This window comes from Guillardia theta (genome assembly GCF_000315625.1).
Source record: "Guillardia theta CCMP2712 unplaced genomic scaffold GUITHscaffold_17, whole genome shotgun sequence".
Taxonomy (NCBI): domain Eukaryota; class Cryptophyceae; order Pyrenomonadales; family Geminigeraceae; genus Guillardia; species Guillardia theta.
This window is the reverse complement of record NW_005434657.1, coordinates 876,821-888,697: the sequence shown is the minus strand read 5'-3', so window position 1 is coordinate 888,697 and position 11,877 is coordinate 876,821. Positions and strand designations below refer to the sequence as shown.

The 11,877-nt window shown below is 53.4% G+C and overlaps 5 protein-coding genes across 5 annotated transcripts; 3 read left to right on the top strand and 2 right to left on the bottom strand.

Annotated features, from left to right (window-relative positions):
- Positions 1 to 390: 390 nt before the first annotated feature.
- GUITHDRAFT_135919 (hypothetical protein) lies at positions 391 to 1,904 on the bottom strand (the record flags this gene model as incomplete). Its single annotated transcript, XM_005836683.1, has 4 exons — positions 391 to 409; positions 433 to 516; positions 572 to 656; positions 707 to 1,904. The coding sequence occupies 4 exons, from the start codon at positions 1,902 to 1,904 to the stop codon at positions 391 to 393; spliced, it is 1,386 nt and encodes a 461-aa protein (XP_005836740.1).
- Positions 1,905 to 2,408: 504 nt separating this feature from the next.
- Positions 2,409 to 2,884, top strand: GUITHDRAFT_57860 (hypothetical protein; the record flags this gene model as incomplete). Its single annotated transcript, XM_005836682.1, has 3 exons — positions 2,409 to 2,613; positions 2,660 to 2,716; positions 2,769 to 2,884. Coding segments are annotated over 3 exons (378 nt in total), but the record flags the coding sequence as incomplete, so codon positions are not given.
- A 1,162-nt stretch (positions 2,885 to 4,046) lies between these two features.
- GUITHDRAFT_46736 (hypothetical protein) lies at positions 4,047 to 4,571 on the top strand (the record flags this gene model as incomplete). Its single annotated transcript, XM_005836681.1, has 2 exons — positions 4,047 to 4,166; positions 4,218 to 4,571. Coding segments are annotated over 2 exons (474 nt in total), but the record flags the coding sequence as incomplete, so codon positions are not given.
- Positions 4,572 to 4,970: 399 nt separating this feature from the next.
- Positions 4,971 to 5,765, bottom strand: GUITHDRAFT_104723 (hypothetical protein; the record flags this gene model as incomplete). Its single annotated transcript, XM_005836680.1, has 6 exons — positions 4,971 to 5,081; positions 5,133 to 5,189; positions 5,245 to 5,369; positions 5,417 to 5,490; positions 5,607 to 5,685; positions 5,744 to 5,765. The coding sequence occupies 6 exons, from the start codon at positions 5,763 to 5,765 to the stop codon at positions 4,971 to 4,973; spliced, it is 468 nt and encodes a 155-aa protein (XP_005836737.1).
- Positions 5,766 to 7,405: 1,640 nt separating this feature from the next.
- On the top strand, positions 7,406 to 9,824 carry GUITHDRAFT_135916 (hypothetical protein; the record flags this gene model as incomplete). Its single annotated transcript, XM_005836679.1, has 6 exons — positions 7,406 to 7,452; positions 7,498 to 8,621; positions 8,675 to 8,897; positions 8,957 to 9,058; positions 9,111 to 9,258; positions 9,495 to 9,824. 6 exons carry the CDS (start codon positions 7,406 to 7,408, stop codon positions 9,822 to 9,824), a joined length of 1,974 nt encoding a protein of 657 aa, XP_005836736.1.
- Positions 9,825 to 11,877: the final 2,053 nt, after the last annotated feature.

Genomic DNA, 11,877 nt, shown 5'->3' with positions numbered 1-11,877 from the left:
GCCTCGCCTCGCCTGCCTCGCCTGCCTCGCCTCGCCTCGCCTGCCTGCCTCGCCTGCCTGCCTGCCTGCCTGCCTGCCTGCCTGCCTGCCTGCCTGCCTGCCTGCCTGCCTGCCTCTGTTTCTTCTTATCGCGCCATTCAGGGAAATTCCTGCACCATCGCACAAGACCTTCACGACTGGACCCTCTTGTTTACTCAAGTACCGGTACTTTAATCAGGAAACAAAGGGGGTTGTCTGTATACCCCACCCACGCTAGTTAGGGCTCCCCGACAATCGTTCCCGAGAAAACAAGGAAACTACGGCCAGCAAGGTACGAAGAGGGGAGGAGGAGGAGGAGGAGGAGGAGGAGGAGGAGGAGGAGGAGGAGGAGGAGGAGGAGGAGCAGACAGCTCACACGAGCTCGATGTCCCTGACAAGATTCGAAGGGATCACCTGAACGTCCTGAGCTCCTTCACCTCGTTGAGGATCTTCTGGAACACCGCCTTTACATCCTTGTCGCCGTTAAGCTCCTTGAACCTGGGAAGGAGGACGAAACTCCTCAGGACGACCCCGATCACATGAATGCACAGACCTCTTCTGCGAGGCAGCGAGACCGGCCTTGTAGACCTTGGAGCTGTTGAACAGCCTCTGATTCAGCCGCATGCTCCGTTCCATACCTGCAGGATCGCAAGTCAGACAGGAGGAGAGGTCGAGCGAACCCCTTAACCTTCAGGGGCGAACTTGTCCAGCCATAGGAAAGCAGCTAGCTCGCAGATGCCCTCCTCCACCAGAGGATCAAGCTTGCCGAACCGTCTTGAGAACAGGTAGACATGCATCAGCTCGTGGACTAGCGTAGACGTCAGCTGCATGGCTGTCTGCCCCGAGAGGAGGTTGATCCCCTCCACTTGGCGGCTCACGATCTCGTCGTTCTCCGTCTCCTCTACGATGATCGTCGTTCCCATGGTGTAGGACTTCTTGTCGGTGACCTGTGTCTCATGAACGCTCCTCGAATGCTCTCCCCGCAAGGCCGCCACGTCACTTCGTTCCACAAAACGTAAACTGACAGAGTCGATCTCCTTATCTGCAATGCCCAGGACATCCGCTAGGAACTGTTTCGCCTTGCGGAAAGGAGCAGCAGCATCCTCTGACTTCCAAACTGCATCTTGGTTACATCTCTCACAAATCACACGTCCATCTGGCAAGTCCAGCGCGTGTTTGCGCGTACCAAACACCAGTCGTGCACATGAAAAGCACACTGGGTTAGCGTGATAATCGTTTTCACAGTAAACCTCTCCACTCTCGTGCTGAATAAAACTCTCAACATACTTGCTGCAGACCATGCATTTTGGGGAAACTTTCGTTTGGTAATCCTTCTCACAAAAGAAATCCCCTTCATGTACAAAGAATTTTTGTTTTTCGAGGGACATTCCACACTGAACACATTTGAAACATTCATGGCATGCTCGCTTCTTTTGAGTTTTCGAGCCTGGTTTGTCAGCCACACCAACAAGAATAAATTCTTTTCGAAGGTAATTGCCGCAGAATTCACACTTCTTGGTGAACTTTTCATCATAGTGCTTCTGACAGTATGGCTTCCCTTCTTCTTGTCGGAACCCATTGATGTCTAAGGTTGCTTCACAGCCCGGCACACAGCAACGCAAGCAAGTGGGGTGTATCCTCTTTCCGTTGAAGATGGTGAACTTGGAATCTTGGAACGCCTTTCCGCAGACTTCGCAGCATAAACAATCCGGATGATACATCTCGCCGTTGCCCACCTTGAGGTATCTGTCCTTGATTGGTTTTAAGCACTTCGTACACTTTTCCAGCAGTTGGTCTTTGTGCTTGGAACAGTATGCCTTGCCATCTTTCTTCAAGTATGATCCTTCTATCTGAGCATGGCACAAGCTGCATCTCAAAGAGGTCATTGTCTACGTCTTGCTCCTCTCTTCAGCGTCAATTCTTCAGCATGTCCATCTCACAAGCCCGTCGCATCGCTCCCCACCATCGTCATGACCCGAATGTTCTCGGGGGGTTCTCAAGATTCTTTTTTTTTGTTTCTTTTTGTTTATCAGGTTTTTTTAAACTTTTACAGTTATTCTTTTTTGGGTGGGGCGCAATGCAGATCAGGGCAAAGGTGAAGGAACTAGAGTGAGAGGAGAAGACGAGAAGGTCGCGGGCAGACGAGGAGCCGAGAAGGAAGAGCAGCAGCAAGTGGAAACAAGTGACGGTGGGAGAGGAAGGATACAGGAAGCGCAAGAATGGTGGGGCATACAAGGGCATCCATGAAACCCGGCAATATCTGCTTGCTCGCCGTATGCTTTTGTGTCTTCGTCCGAGGCTCAGAGAGCTCAATGGTGGCAGCGTTCGAGGGCTCAGACAACCACCCGCAGAAAATGTACAGTAGAGGCAACCTCAAGTACATAGCCACAAGGCTTCACCCTGGTGACGAATTGAAAAGCTGCTTGGGGGAGCTATGCTCGGGCAGAAGCATGTTCGTGCTATCTTGTGTCGGATCAGTCTCATGCGCAACGATTCGCTGTGCAAACTACTTGAAGTCGGGCTCAAGCACAACCAATGATATCAAGGTTCTGAAGCAAAAGTTCGAAATTGTGAGCCTGGTTGGCTCAATTTGCGGTAAAGTTATGTTTGTTTCTTCCACAAGGCTAATCGTGATCTAAAGATGATGGGATGCATCTGCATATTTCATTAGCAGACAAAGATGGGCACGTGCTTGGAGGTAAGTTGTTCATTCTTGCCCTAAGGTTTCTTTTCTCTGAGTCAATCATCAGGCCATCTCATGAATGCTACCATATTCACCACCGCAGAAATCCTGCTGGGAGAGCTTGAAAGTACCAAACTGTCAAGAATTCACGATCAGCGAACGGGCTATCCAGAGTTGGTTGTGCCAAAGGATCAGGTGATACTTGAAATTTCACAAGTGCATTCTGACCATCTGCTGTTCGCCTCAGGAATCGGCTGAGAACGAGGGGACAGCCCTCGAACGTCTGTTCAAATACCTGCATGGAGGGTTGCTCCGTTTGAAAGGAGGAGACGGGGATGCGAGGCAAGGATACCAAAGTCTGAATCAAGCATGTTTTTTAACATTTCTCTGATCAGAGGCAAAGGGCTCTGCTCAAAAGTTCCTCTTTCAAAGTCTTTACTGTACCTTTCAAGCTGCTATGTTGCAAATAGGAGGGAGAGCAATGTACTGCCTAGAACTGATCGGATAAATTCCAGAGCAGTGTACAAACTTTCATCTCAAGATGAAAATAAAGTGAGGCAATCCTATCTGTACGAGGATGTGAAGAAAGTCTTGAACGGGTATCATGGAAAGCGAGGAAGTTTGAAATCTCTTTCGTTGAAACCTGACATTCGAAGAAAAGCAGCAACGCTTTCGCTTTCGTCAAAAACTTTGTTATATGGAGAGTCAGTGATCGACGGATTATTGAATTCTTTGAATCTTGCTAGCCCTGTACAAGACAATGGATTCAAAGATCCTACAATCAGAAACTCTTTGCCATCGGATGATTCCTTGTATCGGAGAATAGTCACTACTGATTTGCTATTTGGGAGTGGAAAGTTATCAAAGTCAGGCCATGATCCCGTCTTGCACGAGGTCATGCGGTCATTGCGAAGAAACCAATCTCAGATCCATCAAAAGTTTCAAGAGTACCTTCAGCTGAGTGGTACGACCAGGTTTGATTTGTGAAATATCGGTCTGATAACGTTATTAGGGCACAAATCGGTCGCTGAATTTGTGTCTTCGAAAAGTCAAAACTCTTCTGCGGTACGAAATCATCCGAGGTTTTGACCTTTGTCACAAGGTAATAGAGGCTGAATCCAAACCTGGCAGGTTTTTGAGGATTAACTTGCTCAAAGCTACAAGAGAATCCGTGGCCCGATCTCTTGAAGACGAAGGCTTCACGAGGGTTAATCATGTCTCTGTGGGTCCACTGGGAATGCAGGACAAGAAGAGATGCTTCTCGGAAGATGAAATCATTCCAGACATTCTGACGATATGGAACAAAGTTGATCTGCACAATCATCACCTCGTTACCAGTGGGCTTGTTCTCCAGCAGGACAAAGCAAGTACCTTTCCTGTTCATGCACTGATTGGCACCGGGACTTTACATTCTGAAAGAAAGTTCAATTTCGTGATCGATGCATGCGCTGCTCCTGGTAACAAGGTTTGACTCTTAAATGAATCTTGTGCGCACCTCTGAAACAGGTCGAGCCAGGCTTCGCACCTCGCGGCAGTAGCTCTACAACCCGACAAAGGGGTTCTTGTTGCCATCGAGAAGTCCCCTGAGAGGGAGAAGTTGCTTCGGGAGACGCTGCGGAGAATGGGCTGTACGTCAGTCCGCGTCTATCGGAGAGACTGGTTGCAAGTCTCGCACGACGACGAGCTCTTATCGCAAGCGGACGCGATCGTTGTCGACCCCTCCTGCTCTAACTCAGGAGTCCTCAGAGATGCGATGGACGCCTCTCCCAGTCGCTTGCGGGGACTTTCTGACTTTCAGAGGAAGGCGTTGATCCACGCGCTCTCGTTTCCCAGTGTCAAGTTCGTGGTTTACAGTACATGCTCCGTCCACAGGTGTGCTATTGCGTTGAAAACTTGCATGCTGGTGATCATGAGAGTAGGGAGGAGGACGAGGAAGTTGTTGAGTCGGCCTTGAACGTAATACTCTCTCATAATCTTGTTGTCCGCGTCTCACAATGCGCAGGCGGTAGGGGATCGCTTTCACCTCGAACATGTATTGCCCCAATGGAAGCGACGAGGAATTCCGTCAGCTTCCTTTCCGTCTGCTTTGTCAGAGTGTTGCATTCGAGCAGACCCGGACAAGGTGAGAACGGACTCGTCTCTGCTCTGTCGTGCTCAACGTCCTGACAGGACCTCATGCACGGATTCTTTGTGGCATGCTTTGCGAGGAAGACATAAGTTTGTAAATAGCTTGTAACAAAATGTAGTACAACAGGAGCATCGAAGCCTATCAAGAAGCTAGAGCTTTATTGATCTTCTCAAACATGAAGAAGAAGCAGGCGGCTCCGATCCCAAAGTTCATCGCTCGAGGGACGACCCCCCGATATAACGCCGAGACGCCCTGTGAAAGCTCAGGAGTGAGCGAGGCGAGGCGAGGCGAGGAAAGCTTCACCTCCTCTCGGATGATGGTCATAGCACAATTCCTGATACCGGCGTACTGAGCGCTGGCCTGTTGCAGCAGAGGGTCAAGTCAGTGACCGGCCGCCAGCCGGGAAATTTCTCACCATCTTGAGGTTCTGCGTCTGCAAGCGCGTGTTGATCGTGTCCAATGGCTGAGTGGCGAAGGCTGTGGCGATGCCAGCGAGGAAGCCTGCTTGCATCTGGTTCCAGTGCGGTACCGACCCCAGCTCTATCCCAGCTCAGCTTCAGCGTCTCATCGAAACCATCAAGTGGTACCTCTTCTCTCCCCACTCAGAAGCTTCAGCGCAATGGGATAAGTCGTCCACTGGACCACGTTGTAGACGGCGTTCCTGCCAGATGACGTCAGCAGTGCCTGGTGACGGCGGGGAGATCGAGGGCACGTTGCCTCAAGAGCGTCGCCTTAGTGCCCGAGTAGATGTCGCGCAGGTACTCCAGCGACAGGAACCGCTTGTCTGTGTGCAGCACCCCCCCTCCGAGCTGAACCCGGTGCTTGATGCACTCCATGGGTACCCCGACGAGCGTGGCTAACGTGCTGCCCATGAGAGCGCTGACAAGGTCGATGAAGGAGTTGTCTTGCAGAACCCTCCTTGCCCCCGGCAGCCATTGCAGCTTACGAACAAGCCTCTCGTCTCCGACCAGTTCTACAGGGCGTTCAGCGGAGGAGGGGTACAGGAAGAGGGAGAAAGGGAGGGAACAAGGGGTAGGGAGAGGAGAGGAGAGGAGAGGAGAGGAGAGGAGAGGAGAGGAGAGGAGAGGAGAGGAGAGGAGAGGAGAGGAGAGAGGAGAGAAGAAACCTGTAGTCAGGCCTTGACCCAGGTGGAACAAGAAGGCATAGGGGAGCGCCATGACAGCCGTTGTCTTCAGCCCGTAGAACAAAGAGGCCGATCCTTCCTCCTTGATGCGACGGCTGAGGACTTGGAACAGGTTGAGGGAGTTCTTCTCTCTGAGAAGGAGAAAACATGTAAGGAGATCTGTCCCACCTTACCCGCTCCTCCCGCTCCTCCCGCTCCTCCTTCCTCCTGCTCCTGCTCCTGCTCCTGCTCCTGCTCCTTCAAGCCCACCCCCCCTCCCCAGCTTTCCTTCTCCTTTCTCTTTCCCCCACCTTTTCCTCCTCCCTCCTCGTCCTCGTCCTCGTCCTCGTCCTCGTCCTCGTCTTTCCCTACCTTCTTGAGACCTCCAGCAAAGTAGTGAGCGTGTCGAGAGGATGGACGATCACAAACTTGCTTAGTCCTCCTAGATATCCCGCCACACACTGATTCCAAATCTTCCTGCTCGCGCTCTGCTCCCCCCTCCCATACGATCCTTTCTTGACCTGCCCATTGTCGTTGCTCGGCTGTTGCGCGATGAAGCCCAAGGATCTGGTCAGGCGCAAGGAAGTTTGCGGCACGAAGGGAGGAAGAGCTGCTGAGCAAGCATCGAGCTGTAGACAAACTAGGACGAGGATGCAGACGGTTCGAGCCCAGGAGGAGTCGAGATGAGAGGAAAGAGAGGAGATACAAGAGGAAGGCGGAGAGTGAGATTCTGACGAAAGGACCGCTGATGATGATGATGATGATGATGATGATGATGATGATGATGATGATGATGATGATGATGATGATGATGATGAAGAGGATGAGGACGAGGGTGACGTGGGAGACGAAGAGGAGGGAGAGGCAGCAAGTGACGAGCAGGAGGGTGGGGAAGGAGAGGAGGACGCGGAGGAGGAAAAGCGGGAGGACGGAGCCGAATCCCGCGTCGGCATGGGGACGGAACTCTCCCCGCTACTGACCGATTTTAGTCAATGGTTTTCAGGTACGAAGTTCGTAATGCCAAGGTAGCACGGAACAGCTATGCGAGACAAAGGAGATGGGAACGATGAAGAGCAGGAGCAGGAGGGTAAGCAGCAGGAGGAGCAGGAGCAGCAGGAGCAGCAGGAGGGTAAGGAGGAGCAGGAGCAGGAGCAGGAGCAGGAGCAGGAGCAGGAGCAGGAGCAGGAGCAGGAGCAGGGACAGGGACAGGGACAGGAGCAGGAGCAGGAGAAGGAGAAGGAGCAGGGGCAGGGGCAGGGGCAGGGGCAGGGGCAGGAGCAGCAGCAACTTTTAGCAGGAACAGGGTCAGGGTCAGGGGCGGGGGCGGGGGGAACAAGAAGAGATTAAAGCAGGAGGTAGAGGAGCGCGATGAAGGGCCTCATGTGAAGCACAACTGAGCAGCAACTTTTAGCAGGAGAAGGAAAATGAGGGAGGAGGAGAGTAGGAGCTGAAGATGGGTCAAGCAGAAGAGGCTTCGAAGACCGTCCTCGACAAGTTGAGGTCAGCCCAGTGCCCGTGATCCTGTTGGTTTGACCTGCATGACAGAAGTGATAACGACCTTCTAAAACGAGCTGTCCTGCAAGAGCAGAGGAAGCGGACGAAGCTTGAGAGCGAGAGAGAAGAATGGAGGCGTCATCTGGAGATCCTGGTGAAGAGGAGAGGAGAGCAGCGCGCCTCTGGCAGCCATGTGATCGCTGAGCAACGAGACGTACAGGAGCTGCTGCATGAGCTCGAGACGCAGCTCGAGCTCCTGCAGTCCGATGGGAGCCATGGTCTGCACAAGGTAGAGGAGGTGCAGGAAGACTTACAAGGGATCAAGAGAGATAGTCTGGACAGGATCCTCTCGCAACTGGAGGGTGCGACCGCGAGCATAGCAGACAGTCTGTTTCACATCAGCACCCGAAGTCAGCTGATGGCGAAGAAGGCGCTGTTCGAACCGATTGAGAACAACTCGAGCACCAGTCAAAGTTCTGTCAGCGAGAATGGTCTATCGAGAAGCGAGCTGCTGGGTTTCTTTGACCTGATGGTTCCGACAACCAGGCAGGTAGTCACAATCTTCAACGTTCACCAACTCGCCGCATGCGAGCTGCTGCTCAAGTTGTCAACAGAGAGAAAAGACATCCAGCACACGGCTCAAAGTCTGTCACGATCGTTCGCAAACGCACAGAATGCATTGAAGTCGCTTCACACGTCCTCAGCGTCTTTGAGGTCGTTCATGCGCGAGAAGCCCACGTCAAAGAGGATGATCATCCCCGTTGCAAGCATCAGTCAAACTGCATCCCTTGCGACGATCGCGGAGGAGGTTGTCTACGACAAGTTCTTCGAGGCTGTGGACGCCCTTCTGACTTGTTTCCTGCGACTGGGCGGTGACTGGACTTCACTGCTGCGAGCTGACAATGAGTTTCTTGCACGAGTTTGCCTGGGAGAGGAGGGGAAGAGGAGAGAGGATGTGGCTGCAGCCAATGGGAGGCTCGAGAGGAGTCTGCAGGGTCTCGTTAAGGCAGCTGAAAGCCTGCAGAACAAGTTGAATGGCGGGGAGAGGAGCAACAGGTTGGAGTTTCTGACAATGATTGTGCGGGAGGCGGTGGAGAATGTCGGGGACTTGGTTGTATTGCTCGTGGAGTTTGTTCATTCATTAGAGAACAAGAATGACTACGATCGGCTGGCAGGTTTCTTGCTCTTGTTGTCTTTGCCTCCTCTGATGTCAATGTCCCTGCGTCAGGCCTGCAACCCAGCAAGCAAGTGTCGGAGAGGATGATGAAGTCGTCTTCAGACATCTGCGACATCTTCACAAAGTTTCACATGTCGCTCTCGCCCAACATGCAGAAGATTCCCTCGGAAGCCAGCAGGGCGTCGATGGAGGAGACAAGTCAGACTTGCGGGAGGAAAGAGCACAGCAGTGAGGTGCTGTCTTTGACCAAACAGCTGGCGGACATGCAGTTTCGGTGAGAATCTCTCCTTTGCCCATCGTGGTCTTGTTCTGACGTGTGTTCCCATCTTCAAGTTGCTCAGAGCTCGAGGCGAGGTGTGAGCGGCTGCAGAAAGAGAATGTCAATACGGCATGCTTGAAAGCTCCAACATCCAAGACTTCACAGGATCATCACAGGTCCTCACTTCTCCCCTTCTCTTTTCTCCCCCTTGTAAGTATCTTTTGGCAGCGACCTGCAGGTCAACCCCAGCCAGACCCCAGCTGCTGTGAGCGGAAAGGCGATCGACGAGGTGCAGAGAGAGGAAGAAAAGCTGAAGGAGACAGACGAGGACCTGAGAACTTTCACAAACACAGTGAAGAATGCCATCGTACCCAAGGTGACCTCCTCTTCCCTCCTTCCTCTCTCCTGCCCCTCCTCCCCTATCCTCCCCTCTCCTCCCCTCTCCCCTCTCCCCTCCCCTGCTCTCCTCTTCTCCCCTCCTCTCTCCTCTCCTCTCTACTTCCCCCTCCTCTCCTCTCCTCTCTCCTCTCCTCCCCCCATCATCTCCCCCTCCTCTCTCCTCCCCTCCTCTCTCCTCCCCTCTTTTTCTACATGTTGAACTCGCTGCCCCAGACCTCGGACGACGACTCTCCCTCCCCTCTCTTCTTCTTCCTCGATGACTTCGCATCCGCTGGGGCTGTAACCCGAGAATCTGCAGGAGTGACTGCAGGAGGGCAGGGAGGGCACAAGGAGGAAGGAGGAGAGGGAGGGAAGAGAGAGGAGGGGGAGGGGGAGGGGCTGCTCTTCTTTGGAGAGGACGGTGAGATCAAGTGGGACCCACTGGAAGAGAACGGCATGGCTCCACGAGGGAAGAGCGAAGAGGAGGAGGGGAAGGAGGAGGATGAGGAGGAGGACGAGGGGAAGGGGTTGATCCCAACCTGCTGGCTGCCCTCAGCTCGATAGACATGTCGGGGGCACTTGATCCGGATCTGCTTCGGAGCTTGACAGAGGATACGTCGATTCTGAACGACGTATTTCCTCCTCCTCCTCCTCTCCCTCCCCTCCCTTCCTCCCTCCCTCCCTTCTGCTTTCTATCTTCCTCCCCCCCCCTTCTCCTCTCCTCTCCTCTTCTTCCTCTTCTCCCAACTGTCTCTGAGTATTCGCAGGACAATCATTTCCTTCCCTCCCCCTCCCCTGCTGTGGAGCCTCTGCTTGCCTCGACGCTAGACCAGCACGCGCAGCACGATGTCGAGCCAGGAGGGAGGGGAAGAGGAGGGGATGCAGAGACGTCGAGAGAAGGAGGGAGGACTGGGGAGGTGAGGGTTGTCTGCGGGAGCTATACGGTTGTGATGAGGAGGAGGGGGGAGGAGGGAAATTTCCTCGTCTCGCCGTCCGACAAGACGCGGGAGAATGCGCTGAAGCGATTCTACACTGGGAAGATCAGGCAGCTAGAGGTGAGCGGAAGGAGGCAGGGAGGAGGAGGAGGAGGAGGGGAGAGGGGAGGGGGCGAGGAGCAGAGGATTCAGGGAGTAGATGGGGGTAGGGGATAGTGAAAGAAAGGTTGCAGGAAGGGGAGAGGTATGTTGTGCTTGCTGACATTAGAGTAGGAGGCGCTGGAGAAAGCTCGAAGACGGGGGAGCAAGGGGAGACGAATAGAAGAGGAGGAGGAGGAGGAGGAGGAGGAGGAGACCCTCTAGGAAAGCTTTGACGACAGTAAAAGCTCCGCTTGCTGCATCAGATTTCTCATCTCCTGCTGAATCTCCAACGTCTGCGATGGTGTAGGCAGTGAGCGCTGAGGTGAGGAGGGAGGAGAGGAGAGGAAGCAGCCATGCCGCGTGAGGGGGGAGGATCAAGCAGGGAAAGAGGGAGGGGATCCGAGGAGGAGGAGGTAGAAACATCAAAGAAGAAAGAAGCTGGAAACTGGAAGGAGGAACATGACGAGGAAATGGGAAGAGAGGACGGAGGAGGGGAGGGAGGGGAGGGAGGGGAGGGAGGAGGGGAGGAGGAAGGGGTTATCCTCTACCTTCTTGACTTGATCTCTGCAAGAAAGGGTGAGAAGGAGGGAGGAAAGAAGATAGTTTGTCACTTCTTCGTCGTCTCGTTGAGCAGCTTCAAGATCTCTTCCTCATCCGTCAGGTCCACAGGTCGCTGAGATTTCTTGTCCTACATCTGCCCTCAGACTCCCTTCCTCTACTCCCAACCGCCTCCTCCCCGTCCCCGTTTCCCTCCCCCTGCCCCTCTCCTCCCATGTTCATTCCCTGCGAAAGCACAAGATTTGACACAAGCATCATCTCACAAGAAATCCTCCAACTCTGCGGCGGAAGTTTTTCATCTTCTGCTGTAGAGGTCAAAGTCTTGATCCCACTCAGAGCGGTGGGGAAGATGCAAAAGCGTTTGACGGGAGTTGGGATGAGCATGTCGAAGAACGGGTAGCTGCGATGGAAGTTCTCCGATCTGATGGCGTTGCAACCGCGACAGAGCCAGTCGATGGCCTCCATTGCTAGAACATGTTGAGACAACTCCTGAGGTTTGTACTCTTTGGTTTGTCTCGCCAGGTTGCTGACGGAGATGCGGAGGTGTCTCTCGATTGACAGCTTTACCTCCTGCAGGTGCCTCTCCTCTATGTAGTTAGGCAGGAACGAGGAGATAGAAGGAGACCCTCGTGATCACTCGGTCGAAGTGGAACCCAACCCACCAGACGAGTTCCTCAAACTCCCGTACACTGCCGTCCTCGAAATTTTTGAAGGAAGGTAATCCGCCCTTGCCTCCGTAGGAAGAGACTTGTAGGCGAGCTGAGGTCCGACATACCAGAACGTGGGGATGGGTAATCGAACTTGGAACTTCCTATGCTTTGCGTTCCCTATGGGACTGTGCACGGACTTCTCCAGGAATTCCCGGAGCAGGGCTTAAGGCACGGGATCTCAGCACCGAGGCACTGTGTACATGTCTACGACGACACACTTCTCTCTTGTACGAGTGTGCACAAGAAAAAGGGTTTGAAAAAAGGTGTGTTCCC